General features: G+C 43.8%; 1 protein-coding gene across 2 annotated transcripts in view; it reads right to left on the minus strand.

Annotated features, from left to right (window-relative positions):
* FGF18 (fibroblast growth factor 18) overlaps positions 1-27,780 on the minus strand; it is a 107,557-nt gene that overhangs the window by 40,599 nt on the left and 39,178 nt on the right. For both annotated transcript variants that reach the window (XM_008179587.4, XM_065554844.1), the window contains one exon: positions 17,856-18,036. In XM_008179587.4, the coding sequence (XP_008177809.2) occupies positions 17,856-18,036 (181 nt within the window). The remainder of the gene's footprint in view (positions 1-17,855; positions 18,037-27,780) is intronic.

Raw genomic sequence — 27,780 nt, forward strand, 5'->3', positions numbered from 1 at the left:
TCTTCATTACTGGCTCCCGAAGAGACTAGGATGCTGAAAGAAGAGTGAACTGGCCATCAGTTCATCCTAAATCAGTAGAACACTCACCAGAGAGAGGGAGCAGCAGACTACCAGGCTTCTCCCTTCTCCAAGAAAGGTTCTTAGTGAGCGATGAGCAAAGGTGGTTTGGGGGTGGGGGTGGCATGGGGACAGAAGGGAGAGTTATAACTGGAGACTCAAGGTTTCAGAGAATATTTGGGGTGTTTATCCCAATCCCTCAGACGTGGTGTTCTGCTTCAGGCCCCCTCCAATTTGAAGAGTTAAAATTCATCCCCAAATGTGCAAGGATGAACAGGAAACAGAAAGACAGGATGCCAGTGAATGAGAACAGTGGGTGGCCAAACCCCTGCTGCTAGTGTGCTCTATATACAACAGGCACAGCCAAGTGTGTCTGGCAATTTCTCCTTCTCGGCAACAGACAATTATTTCACTCTAGGTATATGAATTGTGCATTCCCAGGGCCATTCTCAAGGCGAGTCAACCAGCCATGTCCGCTAAGAAAAACCACTCTCCGTGACAAGTCGCTCTCCTTGCTCTCATCTCCTCACCAGGTTTTTCAATGTTGTCCTTCCTGCTGTGGCATTTGCAGCTCTCAAAGCAGCAGGTCAAACATCCTCAAACCCTGTCTTCCGCAATTCCCTCAAGTTTCCACAGCTTCTTTGCCATTTTCCTACTGGACTTCCAAGTGCAAGCAGTATTTATTGGGTAGCAAAATGACCCTTTGGCACTGGTGGTCTAGAGTGCTTGACGTTAAGTGCTGCTAATGCGTTTTGCATTAGTGCTTCGGGGCAGGAAATCTCAACTTCCAGTGCCAAGGGGTTAATTATAATTTATATAGCAAGATCCTAGGCTGAGGATTTTTTCAGCTAATTAAAAAGTACAATTACCTCTGAGAATCAAAGGGACTTTGGTACCCAGTTTATAGAAATGGCTTATGAGCATTTAATACACAAGAACATCTAGGCTTTTCACTTGCTCAGTCTTCAATTTATAAATTAAAGAAAAGAACATCTTATTCCCGGGTTTTTCCTTCTGATGTACTGTGGATGTCTTGTGAAAGGTATTGCAATATAGTAACATTCTGTATTGGTGCTTTAGAGGACCTCATAATAATGCTTTGTTCGGACACATCCCCTGTCATTCAAGGATCTTAGCGTGCTTCTGTGTGTTAATTAATGAAATCTCATAACATCCCTCGAGTAAAGAACAAGTCAACTGACTTGGCCAAGGTCGGACTGCAAATGTTTCCCTTATTCCTCCCACTAGATGGATACTTTTTACTGTATTATCAGTAAACAAAGAATAATGGACAATGAATACAGTTACCAAGCACTGTATAATGTGGGGATTCAGAAGAGCAACTTGGGGAAGTGAACTTTCAGCAAACATATGTTTATTTGCCTGTGTTTCCCATGTTCTGTCTGACAGGACAATATAACCATATGGGACCCATTTCCAAGAGGCCTTGGTAACTGTGCCTGGAGATTTTACATGGGCACACTGGGTAGTTCGATATACTATCACCCAGTTTTCAGATACAAATGCCCATTTGCACACACAAAGAGATTCATATCCAAAACTTGCTTGTGCAATGGTGGAGGTTTGGAAATGTGAATCTTGAAGCCACCCCCAACTGACTCCTCAGCGCCTGGAATCTCTCAGGGCATATGCTGTTCGGTTCAGCAAAGCAGCACAGCTTTAGGCAGACTTGCCCTTTTTTTTTTTTTTTAGAGCTATTCAATCACCTCTCATAATCTCTCTCTGTTGGCTGCTTTCCTGTATGTTTGTGCAAGGGCTACAGCCAACCCTGCTCTCTCTTCCCCATAACTATTGGAGGTGTTTGCAAAGGAATCAGGTTGATGTCACTGAATATTCTGAAGTATGAAAAAAAGTTTAGTTTGAGGCTAAAAACAAAGATTCTGTGGGACCCTTAAAGCCCTCCTCTGGGGAGTCACTATAGTTACATACATAACACAGGCTGTAATCTCAGCTCAACTTGGCTCACGCTATCTGAATACGTATTCCATCATTCATTATTTTTTAGGGAGGTGGAGGGCTATTTCACTCTGGGAAATTAAGCACTATAGTTGGAAACCGATATATAATTGTCAGCAGACCACATAGGCTGCAGGCAGTCACAATGCAGGCTGTCTTACACTTTCATATCAGCGACCTTCACCCTGACCTAAAAGGTAGTTCAAATGTGCATGCTAGCTGAGCGCTGACAATGCAGACTACTCATTTTTCTAAATGAGACAGAATAGGTTTTGGAGCGGATTTGAACTGCTGTCCACTTGAACTGGAACCGAGGCATGTGCTGCAATTAGAAACTTCATGTGCTAGTACCAACAGGGGTCCTCAGGATGGGGAAGTTTGACTATCACAAACCCTCTGCCAACACCCTGACTCAATCTGCACTGGTTTACTTGGTTATTCTTTGATCTGTGTCCCATGCTGAAATCAGCAAACTTATGCATGTCACTGTTGCCATAGAGTTGGGGAAAGTAGCAAAAACATAACATGCATAAGGCATTATTGTTGGGGAGATAACATAGGGAAGGACTCAGTGCAGTTAGATCTGTAGATTAATATACCTCATCTCAAAGAGAGTCTGAGGAGAATTTGAAACTGACATTCGAGAGCTTGTGACTTTAAAAAAAAAATGCCCTGCTCTTTAAGTCTAAATGTTTTGTTGACCAAAACCTTCACTTAATGGTCTGTTGCAATATTGTAGTCCAAGATGTATTTCCATTCTTCTAAATCACTCCCTCTCAATAGACTGTTGTCAAGGAACAAACATGTTGATTTAATGAAACCTCTCATGGCAAAGATCTACCAAGAAGCCATATGATTCTTTAACAAATATAATGCTAGCTGTATTTTCACACTGTACCACAGGAGGTAAAAATAGGATACTTGGTTTAATTGCAGGATACTAAGTGCAAATTAGGAAGGCTTTCCCATTTAAAGGCAGAGAATCTCAGGGGGAGTTTAATAAGACCAGGAAGGTGCTCCTTAGAGAGTTTGTTATTGTATACAGGAAGGGGATAATCAAAGGAGGGGGAGAGAGAGAGGAAAATATACAAGATCTACCATATGGCCAATGCTAGTGAGGCTCCACCGAAGGGAAAAATAAAGATTGCAGCAGGGTTGCATCCTCCTGATCAGTAAATCTGCAGCATCTTTCCTAACACCAGGTGTTATAATGAGCACTGGTGCAGAAGAGAAATTAATAGCTTGAAAAGGAGCCTGGCATGGCCCTGGAAAAAGCAAGACGGGAATTACAAAATGTCACTCATGTTCATGGCTCAACCCGCTAACCTGCATTGGGGCTCAGTGGATGGGACCGCTAAATGTTATTCTAGTCCCATCATGTGTCATATTTAACTAGCAATTTGGCGGAGGGAGAGGAAGGAGAGGTAGATCCAGAGAGTATTCCAGTGTTACTTTTCCTCTTGACATTTATTGAGAAAGAACCCAAAGCTCCAAAGCACAGATACAATACAAACGCTGACACTGAAATTCACAGCCCTGCTTCATTTCCAACAGGGAAAATATCATACTGACCGCAGTCTGTTTGGAGGTCAAACAAAATCAATAGCCTTTCTCTAGTCTGTCTCTAAGGTAAGCCTCTTTCAAAGACATCCGGAGAAAATGGATCAGCTTTTGTTGTTGTTGTTGTTGTTGACTGAGGCTTTTCTTAGTTGCCAAACATTCATATGAATATAGGAGATTCCTTCCTCCCCAGCATGCTGATAAGATTGTAGCACTGTCAAAATATCCCATCCTTTTTATTACACAGTGGATGGGGTTTGCAATTCTTGGGGAGGGAGCCAGGTTGGAAGCTGCTTAGCACTTGGTAAGGGGGAGGGGGGAAATAAATCAATGAATCTGATTGATCAGGGGTTATATTTAAAGCCGGTCGTCAATTAGTTTAACGCAGGTTGCAGCTAAAGAGCACAGCAATTTAGCTCTAGGAGCCGAAATTTGCTGTCTCCCCTCAGTCTCTTCCTGCTGAGAGACTGAGAGACAGATATCGGTTTTAGCTGGGTCAAACTGCAAAAAGATGGTTTGTAGCTGAAAGTCACATTTGCAAAGTTAGCTCTGAGAGAGCAGGATCAATAGGAGACACAGCGGAAATTCTAAGCCAACCCAGAGAGTTTGGGGAGGGATCCAAAGAGTTTCAATCAGGCCAAGAAATGTCTGTCACCCAAAGGGCCATGTAGAGGAGTTAAGTCCTTGAGGAATGAATGAAGATTATAAAGCATGAGTCACTGTGCCTGTGGGTAAAATGTGCCTCTCTAATCCACATTGCAGACCTTTTACCCCTACTGGAGATGCACTTATACTACAGTCTATATACTCATTTTCCATGAAGAGCGTCTACCGACTTGAATGCACACCCCATGCTCAGGCAAAAGGCAAAATGTTCAGCAGAGATGTGCAGGAAAAAGTGGAGAATTTTCCCTTTTTTCCCCCTCTATTTTTACAAAATGCAAAATCGGTAGGAAGTTACAAACGGCTGCAAAAAAAGGACAGACCAACATAATAGTGCTACTAGTGGCCCCAATTAAGTCAGCCAAAGTTTCACCATTGACTTCAGTGGGAGCAGGAACAGTATTGCTGACAATTTAGGACAATAGAATCCTAGGCTTATAGTAGCCAGAGGTGGAAAACAGACACTGGATCACGGTGGTTAGAAGGGGAATGCGAGTCCTCAGCCTTATTTCCAGCTCTGCCAGGGACTATGAAACACCAACACCACAGGGGAATGGAGGGGGGGATATCAGCAGTCAGGCTCAAACCTGCAACGTCTCAATCTTAACACATGAACCTCTGCTGCCTGAGCTAAAAGATTCCCCTCTGTTAGCCCAGGCTATAGCAGGCTCATCAAACTCTAGTTGGCCTAGTCACCACTGGAGGGAGCAAAGCATCACTCCAAGGAGGTATGGCCTACAACTATCTGAAAACTATATGACTGTGTGTCTTGTCTACACAAGAAAGTTGCTCCTTTGTATTGGTTAAAGTGTGCTATATTGATTTAGCTTAAGTCTGTTCCTTCCCAACATTCTCATGCAGACAAAGCTTTAGGCAAGTCACTTCTCCCATTGGGCCTTAGTCTATAGCCATCAGTAAAATGGGATACCGATACCTACCTACATAGTTCGCGGTACGGGTGCATGCAGGTATTCTTATAGATCAGCATACACTGATATGCTACACTAACTGTTTTACAGACAAGGAAGGTGACCAAGTCCCTTCTTCTACAGCTTGCAGTCTAAATTAGGTTTACAATTGTTTTCTTCAAGTATCGGTTTATGATTTTCAGGTTCTATACCTCAGGGGGCTATGTGTGGATCAAGAGAACACGAGAGCTGACCTGCTCATGGTATTTCAGTTCCTAGGTGGTGGAAATATTTAAGACCAGAAACTCATTATTTTGATCTCTGAGGAAAAATATAGTCCAGGAAGAACAAACGCATATAAACAAGATTTTCATATTTATTCGGGTGCCTATGAACCCTGAATACACAGCCCTACCTACCTCACAAGATGTTGCGAGACCTCACAGATTTCTCATTCAGGGCTAGTCTACACTAAAAGTGCTACAGCTCTCTCCTATCGGCACAGTAAAACCACTCTGTGTGAGACAGTAGCTATGTCAGCGGAAGTAGCTCTCCCACCGACATAGTGCTTCCACACTGGCACTTAAGTCAGTGTAACTTATGTCATTCAGGGAGGTGGCTAATTCACACCCCTGAGCGACATAGGTTATACTGACATAAGTGGTAATGTGTACAAGCCCTCACTGCAAAGGGCTTTAAGATGAAAGAAGAGATTCAAGGTTAGGCGGAGAAGCAACAAGATGGACAGTGCTGGGCAGGGAGTGGACATAGCCAGGATACCCTGGCATGTGCCAATTTGTAGCACTTACTTAGGGCAGCCTCGCCAGAGAAGTTCCTACAGACCCTCTGCCACAGCTTAAAACTGCTTCCTCCAAGTAGAACCCACAGGGAGGAGCTGATGAAGTCTTGCTTTGGGGGAAAGGCACCTCTGGTAATAATTTAAAAAAAAGACAAAACAAAATCCCAGACAATATCAACAAAACAGTTCATAAATTGGCGTCAGCTCCTTAAAGCTTGAAGTCAATGGAGCTACTCGTGCGCGTAAAGGCAGCAGGCTTGGGCCCTATGCTGGGACAAGGTCTACTTAAGTACAAGCTAAAGATTTCCGTTCCAGAGACCGAGGTCTACAGTGGGAGCGCTTGGCCAGTACTCTATACTAGTATACAGGTATACGATACCAGCAAAGCACTCCCAGTGAGGACACAGCTTATACCAGCAAAACTGCATTTTTTGCTGGCATAGGTTATTCTGTCAACCACAAGCAACACTATCCTGGCAAAAGCTCAGTTTGCCGATCTAACTGCATCTACCTGGGGGACTTTTGCCAACACAGCTATGTCGGTCAGGGATCACACCTTGTGCCACCGTGACTTGGCCGGATTTCCCAATAAAATGCCATAAAAACCAAGGAGCAAGATTTGGAGGCCAGAAAATGAACATTTTCTCACTACAGGGGCTTATAAACAGGCTGTAGTCGTTTATTTGTTGACAGGTAATGGCAAAGCTTTTAGTGCTTCAGGGTGACAAGTATAACATACAAGGCAGGCAACTAGAGAAATAAGCACAATTACCTCCCAGTGCCATGCCCCCCTCCCGGTTGGATTGATTTTCCTAGGGGCTACAAGGCTTTTAGATTTCATTGTCGGTATCCCCAAATTAATAGGTGTAAAATCAATATGTTTTTGGCTAGCTGTCTGCTAATGGGTCACCAGTGAAAATGTAACCTGTAACAATCAATTAAAAATGTAGATGGAGAAGCAAATAAAATAAAGGCAACTCCTGATCAGGTGTCACTGGGCAACTAAAAGCCAGCACTAAATCACAGCGACCCCACTACAATGAGTTATACCACAGGCTAAAATGTAATAGTGTTGCTTTGCTTCCCACTGGCTAAAATGGTCTGAAATGCAAGGTCTTATTGAAGGTGTAAGATACAAGAAGTATCACTGCTATCAGGCACTCGGAGCCTGACTCTTCTCTCACCCACGTGGGTGTAAATCAGGATCTGCACCACTGAAGTCAATGAAGTTTCACTGGTGGAGGTCAGAGGAGAACCAGACCTCAGTTGTGATAAAAAGGTGCATCCAAAGGCCTTTAACTCGCACATGCTCTTCTTTGGAGCTGCCACGCTGCTGTTACTGTTAGAACTATGGTTTCATAGGCAAAGAAAGCTTGGGCGAGAGTCTCACCTGGTGTAAACTGGTACAGATCCACTGGAGTCAATGGAACCAGGCCAATTCACACTAGCTGGGGATCTGACCCACTGCCTATATTTGGGTACATCATTTTAAACTAAGAATTAAAAATGCCTCTGAATTGCTTCATAATTCACCACAACTATTTTGAAACCCTTTTCTTTAAGTAAGTGGGCCCAAACTCTGTGTATAGACAGTACAAGAACAGTATATCAGCGTCTGCTGTTCTGTGGCTCGTGGCAATATGCCCCCTCACACCCATATTTCAGGAGTGAGAACCACAGCACAGTACAGGTCTCACAACACCACTGGTGCACAAGCAGACACACTGCCAAAAAGTAAGGCTTTTTTATATCTTGATTTCATTTCTAACCCTTATCTGTGCATGCTTCCAGTTCGACTCTTAGCCATTCCCCTCTGCTTTGCCATGCTCAGGGTTCCTCACCTACTCTCCAATCTTCAATGGGATCACAGGCAGGTCTGGCCGATTCTCACCTGCTCCTTCAACTCCCCTACCCTAACTCTTCTCCAGCTGCTGCCGATTTCCTCTCCCATCCATTCCTGAAAGCCATTAAAGACAAAACAAAACACAACTATGCCATCTTGAAGCCTGGATCCCAAGTTTATTCACCTCCCATTTGCTATATTCATTGGACATACATCTAAGCAAAACTCCTGTCTAGATCAACCCATAATACTGATCCACAACCTTGGGGGCCCAACATCCCTTCCACCTCCTTTGCCCAATCCCAGTTCTAAGATCAAGAACAAACACTGCTGGACAGGTGACAAAGAACTAAAAAGGCTGTAGGATGATGCACCACCTGGTCCCATGCCCTTCCAGCCAAAACAACTGCCAGCCAGTTGTGATATACTGAGAATTGCTTCCTGAAAGAAGATTCTGAGGCAGACACAGCTGAGCTCATTACCATTACAGTGAGGTAGGGCTGCATGACAATATGTATGTGTCTATAGCATAAACCCTCATTTTATTAGAGAGGTAGGAGTACCCGTATTTTCTGGCACCTGGGAATGCAGAGGAGCAGAAAGTTTTGTTGACACTAATTCCAGTCTCCTAGTTGCAAAGGATACCAGGAGAAGATTGGTGCAATACAGAGCCATTCTGCAAACTAAGTTGCACCATCCCCTAATGCATTATGTGGGGATTCTGCTTAGTTACGTACTGTAGTACAGAGTATCTATTAGTCATGTATTAGGCACCTAACTCCCATTGATTTCAATGGAGTTAGACACCTAAATGCCTTTGAGGATCTTGGCCATAGTGTACACAGAGTAGAGACCCATTTGCAACCAGAGCTGGGAGCATTCAGTTAGAGACACATTCAGAGGCTACCAGCTTGTGTGTCAGGATCAAAGCACACACTGTCTAGTGCAAGAGTTTTGAAAACACATTATGGCTGGAGCGTATTTTCCCCCTACAGCTGACGTAGATCATTAGATGGATGTTCTCGCAGAGCAAGCCACAGACCATGCTGTCATCTCCTTCCATCCCTCAGACCCTCTTCATGTGCTGCAAGAAATGAATGTTCGTTCTCTAGGCCCTCTTAGCCCCTTTGTTTTTGATTTGCCTTCTATGTCTCGGGAACTCTTTGGAGACTGCAGACATCCTACACGTGTCCTCCTTGGCAGGCAGTCTGGAATGCCAGCATTGGAAGGACGTGAAGCTAGCGGTTGCTGAATGCTTATAGGACAATATTTAGTTCAAAACACAGACAGTAGTGGGGAGGGGGCGCAGAGGGGATATTTTCAACTCCCTTTTTGAATTCTTCCAAATTTCTAAGAAACACACATTGGTTATTCCTCCCCTTAAGAGATGCAGTGAATGGCTTCATGCTTTTTACCTTTCTGCCTAGATAAATCTGCTTTGCAGTTCCAAGAGGGGACAGTATTCTTTTTAACTTCCTGTCCCAAACTGCTGTGCACTGTTGCTGTGCATTGTTAAAATATTGGCTGTGTTTCATCCAAGAGGTGGCTGTAGAGATACCCACATTAAATGCTGTGAGATTCTATGGAATGAAAGGCATTGTGAGTATAAGATATTATTACTATCATGGCCTAAAAATAGGACTGATCTCTCAGCATCAGAAACAGCAAATAGCTAGTTCTACCTAAACTATGACACATCCCCCATTACCAGAGTATCTGACCACCTTATAATTTTTTATATTTATCTTCACAATGAGGATAACTGTACAGATGGGGAATTGAGACACAGCAAGAGTAAGTGACTTGCCCAAGGTCACACAGGAAGTCTGTTTCAAAGCTTGGAATTAAACTTAGGACTCTTGGATCCCACATACCATCCTAGCCACTGCTTATCCTTCCTCTCTTAAAACATGAAAATCTGTTTCTATGAAATTCCAACATTTTTCAAAGTTGTTTTCATTTCAAAAGGATTTGAAACAATTTTTCATTTTTTTAAAATTTTTAAAAATTGTAGGGGGAATTTTTTATTGAAACCGTTATCCAAATAATCAGAAAGAATCGGATGCAGTGGGCTGTAGTCCACGAAAGCTTATGCTCTAATAAATTTGTTAGTCTCTAAGGTGCCACAAGTACTCCTGTTCTTCTTTTTGCGGATACAGACTAACACGGCTGCTACTCTGAAACAAATAATCAATGACATTTTTCATTTACTGAAGAGCAGGTTTCCTGTAAAAGGAACATTTTAATAACCTGTTAGGTAATATTTTGATACAAATCTCCCCGCCCCCCCCCCTTTTTTTTCAGAAAAAAGGCACTACAAGTTGCATAAAAATAAAAAATGTTGACATCAATCATTTATTTAGAAAAAAATCATTTTTGGAAAAAAGGCCATTTGGGGGCTAAAACCTTCTCATTCCACAAATGTTGGCCAGCTCTATTTTCAGGGCACGTTTAGCCATGTCCCAGCAATTACAAGAACCTACTTCAATTCTGCACTGTCTCAAATGATTTAGCATAAAGAAAATCAGTCAGATACCACAGTTCTAGGCTTGATATAAATACCTAGGTAGAAAGACTCACCAGAACTCAATAAACACAAGATTTAAGTGCTCTCTGCCTTTATACTGGAGAATCACTCTTTTGTGACCCTGAAAATACCAAAGCTTAAAACAATGAAAAAGATTGTCTCCAAGATTTTGGAGGCTCCCATTAATTGGCTGACACGCCACTGTACAGCTCTTGCATAAAATGATAAAGTCACTTTTGTACCAACACACACATTATCTACCAAGACCTCCTCTCAGAATCAGAAAAAAGAGAAAGAACCCTAACTTTGTTTCTCTGATGTTTCACCACAGCTAGAGAAGAACATGTAGAAAGGCAGCTGCACAAGCTTTGTGGAAGGAAGGCCTAATCACAGGAAAGCAGGAACAGATAATGTTATATTGCCTTGTCTTCAGGGTCTGGCATTCACATTTTCATAAAGTGCCTAGAAAGATAAATCACTATACTAATAATATTTGTATTGATTATCTAAACTGGAGTAGCAATTGACTCCATTGTCTCACTTCCTCTTAAATTGCTCACAGATGGGATCCTATTTCCTATTCTACATTTCTAATGGGAACACTTAAATCACAGTATAGAATTATAAACACACACACACAGTTAACCAACAGGAAAACCCTTTAATAACTTGTATGAAAATAAAGATCTTTCACTGGCACTCCCCATGTTAAAACTTTACAGGCCAAATTCTCAGGGGGGGGGTCTCTAAACACTGCACTTTCACTATTTGTGGGGACCTAATATATCTGTAGGCACATTTTCAAAAATGACTACTGATTTTGTGTGCCTCCATTTTTGGCTATCCAACTAGAGACACCTTAAAAGGGGCCTGATTTTCAGAAAGCACTGAGCACCTGCACTTTGAAAAGCAGGACTGTTTAAGGTTTCTCCAGTTGAGCTCAGAAGTGAGTAACCCACTTTTGGGGGAGGGGGGGAGGGAAAAATCAAGGCTCACATCTACATTTGCACACAAAACAGGTGGACTGCACCTGGGCAGTCAGATATACAATTAACCATTGTTCACTCATTGTATGCTAGACTTTGGAGTCACAAATATTGTGGATGTATGTGGAAGGGCCTGCTGAAAATTCACTGGTTGAAACAGATTTTCATAGCCTTGGTTTTGTTTTTTTATTCCTCATCTTTCCTGAATAGAGCTCCCACCACCTGGGCACAAATGCAGATCACTGCAAACACATGCGTACACCCGCACACACACACACCCCTTAAATGTACAGATGGCTCAAATAAGACAATTACAATATATTTAAAATGGTTGCTGAACCTTCCAGAATAGAATCTAAGGTGACTATCACCCAGCTCTCTCATAGCCCACAGAACCCTGGGAGGCTTGGCTACAGAGTTACTATTAGTGGTTCAACAAAGCAGCCAGTCTGCTCACAATGTTTCTAATTCATCCAGCTGCTCTGTCACTCCTGGCGTATCCTCGCCTGCTTTCAAAGGAAAACTTTGCCACTGGACGCCTGCTCCACCCAAATTAGAAGGGGAGACAATCACACACAGAGAATGATAAGGAGATGTTGGGGGGTACGGGGGGGAGACAACACAGCAGCTGGACAGCGAAGGCGTCCCTGGCTTAGCCCAATCACACAGCCCTGTATGACTGTACAGCTGCCATGGTGAATGATCATCGCTACGCTGAGGTCAGCTCTGCCCCCAGGCCAAGTAAGCGAAAATAAATGGTTTCGAAGATAAAAGGTCTTTTTGAAAAATTATTTGTCTTGTTGTCGTGTCAAAACTGTAATGGCAAGAGACTGGGGGCAGCAATACGTAGTTTAAATAGGAAACAGCCATCCTGATGTTTTGACTGAATAAATTACAGAGCAAATCACAATTCATTTGGGGTTTCTGAGGATCTGTACCATGATAGACAGGTCCTTTTGCATGTACCTGGGAAACAAAGCAGATTTCTAAATGTCATGCTTGTAACTGATGCTTGTGGAAAGATGTCTATGTTTAACTAGCCACAGTAACTGCTTGGAACATCTCCCCCTTGCTTATAGGTAAACACTTTTACTCTGTGCCTTCCGGACACTGAAAGGAGGTTTGTTTTTCTTCCTCCCCTTCCCAAGGGAACCACAATCAGTATAAACTACAGTAGGAAGGGAAAGGGTTAATGGGTTTTCCCAAGGCAACTTGCTTTTAAGGTACCAGAGATATGGAGGGGAAGGAATGACTTGCTAGACATGGAACAATGGCACTGGTATTTTGCATTGTTTCCAGGCTTTGAGAGAGAACAAATGGGAGTCATTAGTGAAATGAGTTGAGAGAGTTCTAGGCTAGCTGTCAGCCTGCCAAGCCCAAAGAACTGCTACATTAGCTTGTTAATTTCAGAAAGCACAGACTGACTAAAACCTAAGAAGGAATTCAGCAAATACAGGAGGCTATTTCCACACCCTTCCCACCCCCCAGCACTGTGCCCACCTACTCCACAAATGGAAGTCTCCAGCAGGGAAGGATTGTGTCTGAGGTCTATACTGATATAAAATGCTCTACATGGGCTTGTACACCGGCACCAACTGGAAGCTCAAGCTAGTACTGAATGCAGTGATCACAGCTGAGTGGTCCATCACACAGGGGATATAGCACCGATACTCAGAGTTGCTCTGGCTCCCCATAAGATTCCAGGTGGTATACCAGTGCCAGATTTAACCTTTAAGGTTCAAGACCTGACTACCGGAGAGACTGACTCTCTCCCTGGGTCATAATGCCATAGCTGATGTGAGTGGAGACACTGGAGATGATCCTCCTTGATAAGCAGGGGGAGCTACTGACACAGGATATTCTCCTTGTCTCTGGAATTTGCTTCCTGCCAGGATCTGCCAGGGCCCAGACTTGTTAATATTCTGTCAACAATGTATAGCCCATCTTTTCTCACAGGCAACTAGGGCTTGATCCAAAACCCAAGGTGGTCAGCAAGAGTCTTTCAACGGACTTTAATGGGCTTGGGATCAGGTACTCAGAGAGGCTGGAAGTCTAAAGATGAAGGGCTTGGAAACTGAAAGACAGTTTAGGATGGGGGGCTCCTCACTTTTGATGCTGTCCCCAATTATAAAGGAGATTACCGCACTAGCCCAAAACACTATTGTAAACTGGAGCGTTGGGGTCATTCCTGTGGAAAATTTTGACAAGGGTCACACTAGTGCAATACTGGCATGATTGTGCTTTAGAGAAAAATACCCTCCAATAACAAATTATAATAAAATAATAATAATAAACCTACATATAACACCTTCCATCCGTAAGAATCCCAAAGCAATTTACTCACTATGGGTAAAATTAATCCCAGGACAGAGGGCCAGCACAAGGTCTCACTTAAGCCTCTATTTTTATGGCTTAAGTGGTGCAAGACCTTGATCCGGCCATAAGTCACCCACCACTGAAATACTGCCATCTCTGGGGAGGAACGCACCAGCCAAGGGGTCAACTGGTGCAAAGCATGCCACACAACAGTGAAGGGCAGGGAAATCACTTCTCCTGGATATAACTTTAAACACACACACACACCCTCCGGTACAACCTTAGACTGTGACAAATATACTTTAAAACAAAACCACACAGCTGTGAAGTACAAATGAGCCAAAGTGCCTTCACCCATCCTAGAGAGCTACATCCAACCAAGTGAACCGGACACAAAGATAGTGAACAAACAGTATAGAATGTCTTCTGCCTTTTGTGAAATGAAAATAAATGAAAGGCTCTAGTGTTTCAGGTCACTGATCTCTATCTCGCCTATCTGTACCATTTATCTGAGATAGAATAAAAAGGTTCCAAGTCCTTCTTCCCTCCCCCCACCCCCTTCCAGCCCATTTCATTTTGTGAATGAAAAGAACCACTTAGACACCTGGTAAAGTAGTAATAAGTTTGTAACAAGAATATTGTTTTTTCTGGGCCAGAGCAAACTACATCAGAATAGATTAAAGGGTCCAAAATAAACGTGTAATCTGTAAATAGATTGTCAGTCTTTTCATTAAATAGGTTAAGAGACAGTATTTTTGCATATTATATATCGCCTTTTATCTGAGGATATCAGAGCACTTTAGGAACAGCAATTAAGCCTCACCACCCCCCTAGTGAGATAGGTAAGTATATTTAGATTAATTAGTGTTTCTGAAAGCAGTAGGCATTGTTATTAGATTTAATTTAGTCTGATAATTGACTTCTGTTCAAATGGATTTTCATATGTTTGAGAAGGGATAAAATCCATCCGACTAAAAGGATTAAACTGACTCAATTAATTCTATTAACAGACTTAATTTTCTGTTTAATAAATCAGACACATGGGGCCAGATCCTGGCCTCAGAGCAAAGGCTGTTTTGCACAAACCCAAAATTGAATCCCCAGATTATTACATTAGCTATTTTATGGACCTCAGAACTTGTATTTGTCCTTACAAATGGCATATGCACACCCATATCAGGTGGTTAAGCTGCCATACTTCCTCTGTTTAGATCTTGGTTTCTTCCTACAGCAGCTGTCTAATGCAGTGGTTCTCGAAGCCGGTCCGCCGCTTGTTCAAGGAAAGTCCCTGGCGGGCCGGGCCGGTTTGTTTACCTGCCGTGTCCTCAGGTTCGGCCGATCGCAGCTCCCACTGGCCGCGGTTCGCCGCTCCAGGCCAGTGGAGGCTGCGGGAAGTGGCGCGGGCTGAGGGATGTGCTGGCCACCCTTCCCGCAGCCCCCATTGGCCTGGAGCAGCAAACCGCGGCCAGTGGGAGCCGCCATCGGCTGAACCTGTGGACACGGCAGGTAAACAAACCGGCCCGGCCTGCCAGGGGCTTTCCCTGAACAAGCAGGGGACCGGCTTTGAGAACCACTGGTCTAATACACATTACAGTTTGTTATTTTACTGATCTGAAGCTGCATGAAATTGTGCTGTAGTGATCTATGAGTCTATGAGCTCTGAAATCACCACAGCACTGCCTGGGACCTCATTTTGACTCCATTTCTGTGCATCCTCTTTACTCAAGAGGCAAAGAAAGTTTGCACAAGTCAGTAAGGCCTGCAATAAATCAGCCAACTCTCCCTTCCCTGAAAACCCAAATAAAACCCTCTCCATCCTTGTAATGAATTAGTTGGATGCTGGATATTCAGAAAGGAAGGTCATCTCTTCACTTGAAGACTAAGCCCTAAACCACCCTCCCATCTAAAGAGTGACACAGCAGCTGGGGAGTTCGAGTGTCATCTGGAAGAGGCAGATGAAAGGGTTCAAACTCCCAGGTTAGGGAAGACTGCCCCCACCTACCCACCAGCCTGCATCCTCTCTTAAGTAATTCTTCAGTGTTTGGAGGTGCCTGTGGAAAACACACCATATTATACCTTTGTCCGGTTGTGATTCCCACACACTTCCTTCTTCTCTAGACTTGTGCCCGTAGCAGCAGCCTTTGGAGCTATTTCATACGCTCGGGCACCTTTTCCTTTGTTGCAACTTCTCAGACAGGCTCCCACTCTCCCTGCAACACTGTGACTCTCTTTTACATCCATTGCCAATGTTATTGCCTCTTTCTGTGTTGACCAATGGATCAGGTGGAAGAGAGTTTCACCCTATGAAAGGCAGCATAGTCCAAGACAGGGAGCATGCTCCAGAGGAACAAGCATGGGACTGGGAATCAGGGATTCCCAAAAATCTAATCCTGACTCTGACTCAGTGGGCCAGATTCAGAAATGATGAAAATTATACTCCAAAGGAGGAAGAAGAGAGGATGTGAAGCAGGAGAAAGGATCAACCAACAGGTGTGAGACAAAGATGTCCTCCAGACTCTGTGTTAGAGATACACCTAACCAACAACCTCCTGATCAGAGGTGACGCCTTAACAAAGCCTCTGGAGGCATTTCTGGAAAATAATTCATTCTATGCCGTCGCCTCGGTAGTCAGCGTTGGCTGTTGCACAGATGGTTCTTCACATCCCTGACTCTGACATATCTCCACTCCATTATCACAGGGGCCACATCCTGCATCTAAGGCCCCCACTCACTGCCACATGGATTATCATGCTTTGAGTGTCCCTCTGCCATGTGTGATGGTGAGCAGGTTTCCACAACCCTTACAGCCCATCTAGAGGTGGGAGGGGTTTGCAGCTGGTCAGGGAGGCTTGTTATTAGGATGATGCAAGAGGGTTTTAGTAACTGGAATAGATGGGTTGGGGGGGGCTGTCATTACTGGGGGTGGGTCACAACAAGGGTGATAGAGAGCTTTTCAGCAACTGGGAGTGGACTGGGCTTCCAAGGTGGGTGGGCCGCAGCAGGTCATTGAGGGAGGAGCACCTCAGCGCATGACAGGAGGGGACCCCCAAAAAGGCAGGGCTCCATGCTGCCAGTCACTTGGTGCAGGTCCAGGTTTGGCCCTCCTGGCCACTGCACTGTTCCCTATGGGACCTCAGCATCCTCCTCTTCTGGAATGTATTTCCCATCCTGGGGCCTAGGAGGAGCACTTGTGATGACTGTGCAGGCACAAAAGGGACAGAAACATGACAAAAGCAGCCTAATGGCCTAAAATCAGCAACCAAATGGTCTTCTCCACCCCACATTACTTAGAAATGTTGGAAAAACAAAGGCAGCATCCAGAAGCCGACCCACCTGGCCTTTCTTAGCTATGTAAAGGGCATGTTATAGAACTAACTAGGGCTTTGGCAATACCAGAAGGGTCATTTTCACAAAGATCAGCTATTTCTGAACTATTTCTCCAGTGGCACACAGGCCTTAACCTGCCCCGCTTTACGTGCTCCTTGCACATTAGCAGAGGCAGTCCCTGTGTGGCACACCTCTATGCCAGGCATGTACTGCACGTTAATGTTTGCAGTTCCCTGAGAGAGAGAATTATTTTCAAAAAAGTTCCCCCTTCACCCCACATCCCAATGCTCGTATGTACATCATACACAGTCAGAGACAATATATGTTCATGAATTTCTGCAGTGACATATCAACCAATGGGCCAAACCATAGGGCAACAGTCAATGAGGCACAACATGCAGTGTTCAGAAAAGAGAAAGAAATAGGATTACACAGATGAAGTTTCATAAAACGCTTCTATTTTCCTTTTGATAGGATACAGTTGTGTATTTTGCTAGACTGAGTGGTGCACTCACAGGAAACTAAAATGATGGGCTCTTTCATTCCCTGGATCTCATCCTGCAAGACGCTGAAATGTCTGTTGACTCCAATTTATTTGAGTGGGAGAGGCACTCAGTACCTTACAGTATCCAATTCTAAATCCCTGCTAGTGCGGGGTCTGCATCAAGTTGATTGAAAGCATCTTTGCCAAGGACATCTCAGAGGGTTTCAGGAACAAACAGGTTTTCCAATTCAATTTCACAGCTTCATTTTTCTGATGCAGCCCTTGCATAAGCTAAGATACAGGAAGCCTGTTCTAGTGCAAGGCTGTGACCCATCTTTCCATTTGTTCTCACACATTCATTTCAAACCTCTATACTGACCCTGGATGGGTCATGGTTAATATTCTTACCATATTTGTCTCCATCTTCCCCCTTAGCACTGATTCTCCTGCCTAGAACTTGGATATGTTTCCCACTTGTCCTGCTGTACAGCTGGTAGAGTCTAAGCTGCTTCCTGCTCACATCGTCCCTTGCTCGTGTCTGATTCTCCACGTGTATCCGAAAATCCACATTCTCCTCGGCAAGGAACATCTGATGAAAAGAGAGAGACAATAGACCATGAAACAGATACAGCATCTTGCTTACGAAAACAACAAACCAAGCCTGCCAAAGAGCGCATCACACAGTAATAGTCTACTGTGGCTTGACTTCACTGGTGGTCATGTGGATAAAGGCTGCAGGTTCAAGTGCTCCAAGTAAAGTTCTACCTAGGTGCTGACAAAGAAACTGGGTTTCATTCTTCTCATGTATCATTCTCAGTAATAAAAGCTCCTGCAGGCTCAATTCTGTCCTGATTTAAACCTGCACAATGCCACGGTCTTCAAATGATGCGCTCACTGACACCTGGGTAGGCTCCACCACTGCCAAAAGGCTTACACAAGTCTGAGTGATTGGGTCTGTAATTGGAACACAGTAAACAATTCTGATAATGCAGAAGGAAGAATCCCAGCTCCAGCTCCAATAGCTGTGCTGGTTCTGCCAACTTCATTAAAAAAGGAAGAAAAACCCTATTTTTGTCACTACAGTCAATAGATCTGACTCTAAATACACACACAGAGAAAAATCTGTTGAGTTAGAAAAATCTGCTTTTCTGAGTAGCAGAGTCAGTTGATTGCATAAGGTCTATTCCGATGCATCTGCCTGAGCTGGCTATCTGAGAACAAGGCCACATGGACCAGAGGGCAAGAGCAGGCTTTCCAGAATGAGTGATTATCAGCAGGGTTCCTCTGCTTCGCCATTTCCCACTATTTTTATGGCCTTTGGCTCTTTGAGCAGAATTAACTTTAGTTAACTGAAGCTTTAAAGAACTAACAACTCCCTTTGGGAGCAGACACCTTTCTGGAGATCTAGCATCCAGCTTTAGCTTACATTTTCCCATATTTGCCAAAGCACAGACCAATTTCTGCCTCCAGTTAGAGACATCCCAACTCAGTATAAATCAGACGACTAGTCAACCAAGAACTTTCTTTAGTAGGCCTTTCTGAATGGGTTTCAGAGTGGAAGTATCATCAAGGCCCCTTTAACACTTCAGCCCCAGACATTAATTACCTGTATTAATTCAAGTTTCAAATACCTGAGAAGTAGCTGGCAAAAAATAGAAATCAATCTGGTATCTAAATCTAATGATACTCAGAGGAGCCTTTTTTACCTTTTGTTTGATTCTACCCATGAGACTTAGACTATATTTCGATGGCAGATTACCCTCAAATGATAATAAATTAAGAGAGTCTGGCATATTGTCATCCACCAAGCAAAAGACACACAGAACTCTTGAGCTACTAAAAAACCCTACTTTACATTGGTGCAGTTTTAGTTTGGCCAAGGCAAACAATGTTTATTGGCTAAATTCTCTGGTGTCAGTGGGATCTAATGAACTAAACTGTGGACCATCTACATGTGGGGTGAGAGTCACAGCAAAAGAGGACACAAGTGGGAAGTTAGTGATGGTCAGGCATTGTGCTGCACCTCTACAATGGGGTGATTTTCAGCCAAAGGAGAAATGCTACTTCTGTGCCTAATATATTTGGGCCATAAAATTCTGGTCCTTCTAGCTTGGAAACAGTAGAATTCATGTATAAATCAAAGAGAAAAGGAGCAAGTATGCACAGAGGGATGCCACTCACAAAGGAAAAGGGGTAGGTAAGCCCCAATTCTGTACCATTCCAATCTGGGACACATACAGGAATGGATGGCCACACAAAGCAAACCCAGACCACTTCAGTCCCTTCTTCCATCATCTTGCAACAGTGCAGGTTTCTCGCTGTAGAGTCAAATGCTACCGGAAAGTCAGAACCTGAAAAGAGCATTTACTTTCAAATACTTGCGCATCTATCAAGTTGGTGAAAAGACACAAGACACTGAACAGTAGCAGGAGGGAAAAATTTTTAAAATAGTCCGTCCGTCCTCAAAACTCAGCCCCTCACTGAGCAACTTAATCAACAAAAACTTTTATTCAATGTAGCTGCCACATCAATGAAGATCATGGGTCTATAGAATGCAGGATCGACTTTACAGCCCTTGTTAAACATTGGAAATTATGATATTTGTATCCCAAGTGTTCAGATAAGAGAGCCAAGAAGAGATTGGGGATGTTAAACGTATACAGACTGCAGAAGAGAAGACTCAAGGAGACACAGTGATTGTCTATCAACACATTCAAGGTGACAAACTCAATGAAGGAATTATTCAACTACAATAGCAATAATTCTCACTCTCAGAAAATGGAACAGCGAGAAGCAACGTCCTGCAGATTAAAGACTAACAGCAGAAATAGCAGGCTCATCCACATGCTATACAGTACACAAGGTTAAAGGAGCTTCCCACCCTGAACTAATCAAGTCCTGCTAATCATACTCACCCAAATCATTGGGGCTACGTCTGAGAGTAAAATGAGCAAGATTAGACCTGCACTGTCAATAGCCAATTTCCCCTTCTTATTATTCTTCCCCACCCCACTCACCCAAATGAAACTTCTAACAAAGGAAATGAAACTACACCTCTACCCCGATATAACGCGACCCGATATAACACGAATTCAGATATAACGCGGTAAAGCAGTGCTCCGGGGGGAAGGGAGGGAGCTGCGCACTCCAGCGGATCAAAGGAAGTTCGATATAACGCAGTTTCACCTATTACGCGGTAAGATTTTTTGGCTCCCGAGGACAGCGTTATATCTGGGTAGAGGTGTACCAAAAAAGAGATGTTCAAATAATGTTGACACTCTGCCTCACACCACAAAAACAAGGGGCTTTGCAGTTAAGACTTTGACTCCATAATATTAAGATTTAAAAGAGATTTTGCAATCAAGATTGCATTGCTTTCACCACATGTTAATGAGTTGCAGAATTTTTCTAGAAAAAATAAAAAGGTGGGATTTGGGGGTTTTTGGAGGGAGGCTTCCAGTCACCAAGGCCACAAATTTGCCAAGCCTCACTTGGACTGTACCATCACACAAAAATACCTATTATATTGGCATAGTCTCACTCCTGCTTTACCCTGGCTACGTTTGATTTCTACATAAGTAGTGTTTCCCCCTATTCACTAGCCCACAAACTCACATGTCCAGAAGGACCATAACTCCTTCCCAGTCTCCTTGACCTATGTGTACAGCTCACTGGGAGTATTATAGGCCCTGATCCTGCAGAGACTTGCACATATGAGTTATTTTATGCACTGTGGGTAGTCGTATTGATAGTCCTATAATCAATGGGATTAGTCAGTGAGTTTAAAATTAAAGTACATGCATAAATCTTTGAAGGATTACGGCCTCTGTTGTTATCCCCTTAGAGCAGAGTTCTTCTCTCAAATTTAGAAGAGGAAGCTAGGAGATGTGTCTAATAAATACAAAATACCAGATGAATTAAATCCAGATTTAAGGTCATCTATATGCTTAATAATGACAATACTTGGGCACTGTCCCTGCAGTCTGAACTGCAGGGGCAGACCCTTGTGCATGTATGGAGTCATATTGGTTGTAATAAGACTCTGCATGGGTGTAAGGATCAGTCTGCATATTAGTAGAGTGCAAGATTGGGTTTTAAATTAATATTTTCATAGTACTCTTCAGCTAATTAACCTTCATGGCACTCCTGGAATGATGGGGAAACTGCCAGGGGCAGTGAGTTATATGGTCCCATGGTGCCCATGCTCTAGCAAATTCAGAGCCTGGGGGCCCAGCTCCACCAATATTCGGGCCCGGGTCGCTCCCTTGGCCCCGCCTACCACCCCCACGCACCTCCCTGGGAACATCCCTGTCTTCACCCTGGGCAGCGGGTGTCTGCCCTGATGCTCCACGCTGCGCTTCCTTGTCAGTCGCTGCTGGCTACAAAAGGGAGCAATGCCAGCAGCAGCCACCGCCTGCGGAGGGAGGAGGTGCACACATGATGGCAGCCCTTCCTTCCCACCCCAGCACCCACCACAGGGGAGGCGAGGGGGCTTCCTGGACCTGAGAAGGGCCTGGCCCCTAGGAGTACGTGCCGTAACGGTGCCAGGTGAGTGTGCTGCTGCTGGGGAGTGCGCTGGGGGGGCTGGGGAGTCCTCCTCTCTGGCCCCAGCCCCTGGGCAGCCTGCCTACATCCTGAACTCCTCATCCCCAGAGCCTACACCCCAGCCAGAGTCCTCACCCCCATACCCTAACCCTCTGCCCTAGCCCTGAGCCCCCTCCTGCACTGTGAACCCCTCATCCACAACCTACCCCGCAGCCCTCACCCAGCACCCCAACCCTCTGCCCCAGCCCTGAGCCCCTCCCACACCCACAACCCTTCATCCCCAGCCCGAGCCCTCATACCCCCCACACCCCAACCTACTGCCCCAGCCCTGAGCCCCCTCCCATAGTCCAAGCCCCTCGGCCCTACCCCATTAATTCTGTTATGTGCACCAATATCAGATGTGGAGGGTGGGACTGGGACTCATTCTGGGCACCACCATAAATTATACAAACCTGCCACCCCTGAAAACTGCAACCAAAAGAAGTTAAGTGGCTTGCCTCTGGCGTAGCCTCCTTCAGCAGGGCTTCACCACAGTTTAGGGCTTATCTTCATTGCAGAAGAAATTTGAGTCCCATCCATCCAAATCCTTAATCTGAGCAGGCTGGTGCTTTTATCTTGAGTTGGCCTGCCCATCAGTGGGTATAGGCTACAGCGGGGTATAGTACAACTGTAACCCCTATTTGGGCTGAGCCTCTAGGGGGGTCCTACTCTGTGGATTACCATTTCATGCATGCTTAGAGTCCGGGGTGGGGACAGAATGGACTAAATACTCCATATGAGGCCAATAGGAAGGCTTCCTCATGGGTGACATGGCTCAGACAGATAGTGTAGATTTAGTTTTAGTTTTGATCTTGGGAACTGCAAGAGAAGCAGAACAGCTAAGGGAGTCTCTGATTAACTCCCATTCCCCATAAAGGGGATCTTTGAACTGCTGGGGGATCTAGTGCATGGGTCAGGCAGTGCCAGCCCTGCAGAAACCAGCATCAAGAATGGCAGAGATCCAACCTCGTACCAGTTACTGAGAGCCAGCTGTGCCCTCCAGGGGACTGCAGGCCAGGGAGGGATTCTGCCCCACCCAGAGGCCAAGACACTTAAGGGGGCCCTTTTTGTATAAACTGGCCACTGCACTCAATCTCAGCGTGCCATCTGCTGGCAAGGTGCCCAGGAGGTAGCTAGGGGTTGGGAAGTGCTGAGCGTGTTGGGAGGTGGGAAACATATTGAGTTGTTGAGGTTAAAGATTAGTTAATCCTAACCCTTTCCTCCCCAGAGCCTATTTTCATGGTCCCGGTAAAGTCCCCCTTTGTCATATTGTTACTTTTGGGTGTTACATTTCTTTGCTGGGGTTTGTGGTGATGTACCTCATTGTTTCTTGTGTACGGGGATTTATATTCCTTGCTGGCAGTGGTAGCACTATTCATTTTCCCAAGGGACAGCACCTTGTGTGTCATGGTCACAGTGAAAAGGTACCTTGGATGCAGGTACCAGGTGTCACTGAAGAGAACTGACGAGGACTCAAGACATGTGCGGAGAGAAGCCGCTCCCCATAAACACAGCCAGCCCCAGGCAGGAGGCTTGAGCCACACCTCGGGGAGGGGGCTACACAATTTACAGCAGCTTACACACACTCTGTGCAGCTGAAGTGTTGCTTCCCAGAGGGGCATTCTCACATGAGCTAATTCAAGAGGAGTTGATTTGACCGTAGATAACTCGAGTTAAGTGCAGTGAAGACATACCTTCAAAACTGCTCTCCTGGGGCAGAAGCCCTGTCAGAGAGTAAGCAGAGATAGCCCTACCTGCTCTCCCCCTTGGACACACGGGCCCTGATTCAGCAAAGCACTTAATCACTGAAATCACTGGAATTTAAGCATCGGTTTACAGATAAGCGTGTGCCTAATTGCTTTATTGAAAAGGGATGCTTTGCTGAATCAAGGCCAGGGTGAATTAGCTGTGCCAGTTTAGGTTGAATCTGGCCCATAGCACTGAATAGCAATATAATCAACAATCAACATGTCACATATTGTTCATTTAATCAAATGAAACCTATACTCGCATACCATACTAGAGATTCCATTTCATAAGTCTCCAGAAAAGTGAATCAGTAATATTGGCCTGCTGATGTATGGTAACCAAAGCTCAGTCCCGCGGGTCACCTAAAGACAAGTGTCTTTTTTTTTTTTTTTTTTTGGAAAAAAAAAGTATTCTTATTGCAGTTACAAACAAACAGGAGAATGGAAACATCTCTGTGTTACCAGCTACTCTTGAAAACGTAAGCATTTTAATTAATATCTATTATTGCTGTATATTGAAACATCACATTTAAAAGAATGTTTCTCTTTTCTTTTCTTCTCATCAACCACATTTCCACAAATGTTATTTGGTTTGGCAACCATAGGCCTCGAGCCTGCTAACATGTATAGGGCTTGTTCCAAACCCCATGGTATCAGTGGGATCCTTTCCCACTTTGGACTTTGGCTCAGGCCCAAAGTTAAATGAGCAGACCCCTCAGTAGGGCTGCTCACGTGCATAAAGGTAAGTTCACGTGTAAGTGTTTGAAGGATCAGGCCAAACTGCACTATTGTCTGCAGTGACAAAAAATTCTAAACCCTTGTTTAATTTTGGCAAATCAGGACATTTTCCTAACATTGTAATAATAGGAATGAATGGGGAGATAGCGACTGAAATTACTCTTACATCATTTTCTAACACCAGGCCAGAAACCTTTCAATTTGGGACAATCCCAGAAGACTGGAAGATGATTCCCTATGACATAGGGAATATGTAGCCACAGTATATACCCTCCACCATTGTGTTGTGAATTTTGTGTTTATTTCATTTTGCATGATTAGGGTGCAAAACTGTCTATTAATCATTTTCTACTAATATGCTCTCCATGAAGGGGAACTTCAGCCACTCATAGTAACTAGCAGTATGTCCTTCCAACCAACTGTATTGTCAATAATGGTTTATATTCAATAAAATCTTAGTAACTAAAGGACAGTATCAAGTTCAGATTTCATATTTTATTGTTGCATTATTTTTCTTTTTAAGCAGTCCCATACATATTTAACAGTCCTATTATTACTGAAAGATGTAATGATATACAGCTACAAAGCCATTGTAAAAATACAACTAGCAGTATAAAAGTTTATGTGTGGGATTAAATAATATCCCTGCTAGAAAACCAGTGAGCATTTTAAATGAGTGATGTATCCCAAATGCTCCACTAGAAATGTGTGCATTTCTGAACATGGGAAATCTCTCTCTTCACCCATGAGTAGAGCTGCTTCTTTTGTTTTACCTGTCTAAAGACCCAGACTGTGGCCACTCAACCCAAACCTGATTTCAAGCAAACAATCATAGAAACTAGAGATGACATCTTATCCATCTCCAGACAATAAGGGATTGTACACTACAGTATCTTCTCACATGCTTTGTGCAGTCCACTTAATTAAAAATCCTTTTTTTTTAAAGTAGCTTTCAGAATTAGTAATTAATTTTAAGAAGAATTTTAAGGATTAGATCATGTTCATATTAAATGAAAAAAATCTGTGTTAGTGAAACTTTAATGTTGCATAGTTAAGAAAAATCAAGGAAATAGCCAAGAAGTGCAACAAAATCACCATTCTGATTGCAACACTGGGGCTCAGTCCTGCACACATTTATGTCATGAGTCTGCAAACACCTATGCACATGTTTAAGCAGGTAAGTAATGCCACTGAAGTCCTAATTATGCCCAATCGTGTACAAGATCTGGTCTTTAATCCAGCACCCTGTATTTTCTACAAATATAGAATTTTCTATTTTTAATTTTCCGTTTAATGCTATTGTTGGTGTCATGAAGTGTTAGGAGATATATGAGACCCCAACATGGCCAAATTAACACTGCCGTTGGAAGCTGGACTTTGGAATTTCCTGACTTTTTGCTTTGTATCATACAGTTTAACAGAGGCCCCGAACCTCATTAGATAACAGATCATACGCCTTTCCCAAATTTAAAATAAAAATACAAAATCCCTCTTAGTAAGGGCCTTATTGATTTCAAAAGATAAACAAATCAAGTGATTCAAAGTCCTTTCAAAACCCACTCTGATAAGCAGGAAATACTTATTACCTTTCATCCACTGAACCAACTGAATATTAATGATTTTCTCTGTGACCTTCTAAAGACATGAAAGTTAATAAGGTCAACAAGAGGATATCCAAGATGGCTCTTTCCCAGGTTTGTAAAGGTAGCTAATAATAGGTCCTTTGCTTCCATGGTTTTGGCAAAATTCCCCTATGTCAATTACAATTAGAAATATTTGCAAGACCACCTCCAGAGTGGATATTTTAGGCATATGTTGAAACATAGTGCACCATTTATTTGCTGCTGTTTCCTCTTCTTTATTGCAAAGTCAATTGCCAGCCAGGATGTTGTTAGGTTCAGGTTATACAACCTAGTTAGAAGTGGGACTGGATTGGATGTGTCTTGAGCTAACAATGACATATTCGCTTCTTTGTGCTTGGAAGCACATTGGGAAATTAATGTGACAGAAAGAAGCAAATGTATTCAAAATCACAGCAGGGGCTCAGAGACGAGAGCACTGCTCAGCAACTCTCTATGCAGGTCTATACTGCACAGTAAGTATGGGGTGGCTGTACCTCAACTGCACCCACTTAGTAAATCTATTTAAAAACCAAGGCTAGTCAAAAATCTGCCATCAAAACTGTTTGTCAATGGAAAACTGGGTTTCTGATGAGGCTATGCTGTTTTAGTGAAAATATCTGCTTTCCATGGAGAATTTCTGTTTTTTGGGTTAAAAAACTGAACAGCCAAAACAGAGGCATTTTCAGCCAAAGCCTGTCATATTTCTATTTGGATAGACTGCTGTGGTGAACTCATGTCCCCATTCTCCTGTATCAGCCAGTCCCCAGCCAGACTTCATCTTGCATGATATGTCACATCCATGATATTCCCACAATGCACTGCCTCTCCTCTCCAAGAGGGTTGAACATGGTGCATCATGGGTGATGAAGTTATATCAGGGAGTCCAGCCTAATAAGTAGCATGAGACACCCAAACTCCAACTCCCACGAGGCATTTTCAAATCAAACTATTTCATTTTTTCATCTGAAATATTTTGGTGGTTTTGATTTTTTTCCCCACCAAAAAGCCAATATTATCCTTGGGGGAAAAAATCCAACCGGCTCTATTTAGAACTTATTTTACCAATACAACTTGTGTGTTGATAAAAGCATTTGGGGCATTTTCCTCTGAGAATTTCACAGCTCTTCACAAATATCAGCTAACTAAGGGTATGTCTGCACTTCAAGCTAGAGGCATAATTTCCAGATCAAGGAAACACTCACAACTAGCTCTGAGCGAGCTAGTGCCCTAAAATAGAAATGTTGCCATGGCAGCGCAAATGGCAGGAGGGGTTGGCATCCCCAAGTACGTACCCATTCAAGATGCTAGGGACGTACACCGGGCAGCTGGCCCTTATTGCTGCCCATGCCACCATGGCTACACATGCTGACTCGATCAGAACTAGTGCAGGCATGTCTCCTAGAGCTGGAAATCACACCTCCAGCTCGAAGCATAGGCATGCCCTATGTCTAGTAGTGCCACAGATTAGGAGCATTGGATAAAAGGAAAAAAACAAAGGCACAGAAGGGATGAACTATTTGCCCAAATGAGTCAATGGTAGACCTATGAACACAGCCATAGGGTCCAGTTCTCAGGTCTATTAGGGAAGCTGTGTACTGCTATGCCAGTGCAAATCTGCCCTGAGAAGCCTGTGGCTCCACC

Source organism: Chrysemys picta, chromosome 8 (assembly GCF_011386835.1).
Source record: "Chrysemys picta bellii isolate R12L10 chromosome 8, ASM1138683v2, whole genome shotgun sequence".
NCBI lineage: Eukaryota > Metazoa > Chordata > Testudines > Emydidae > Chrysemys > Chrysemys picta.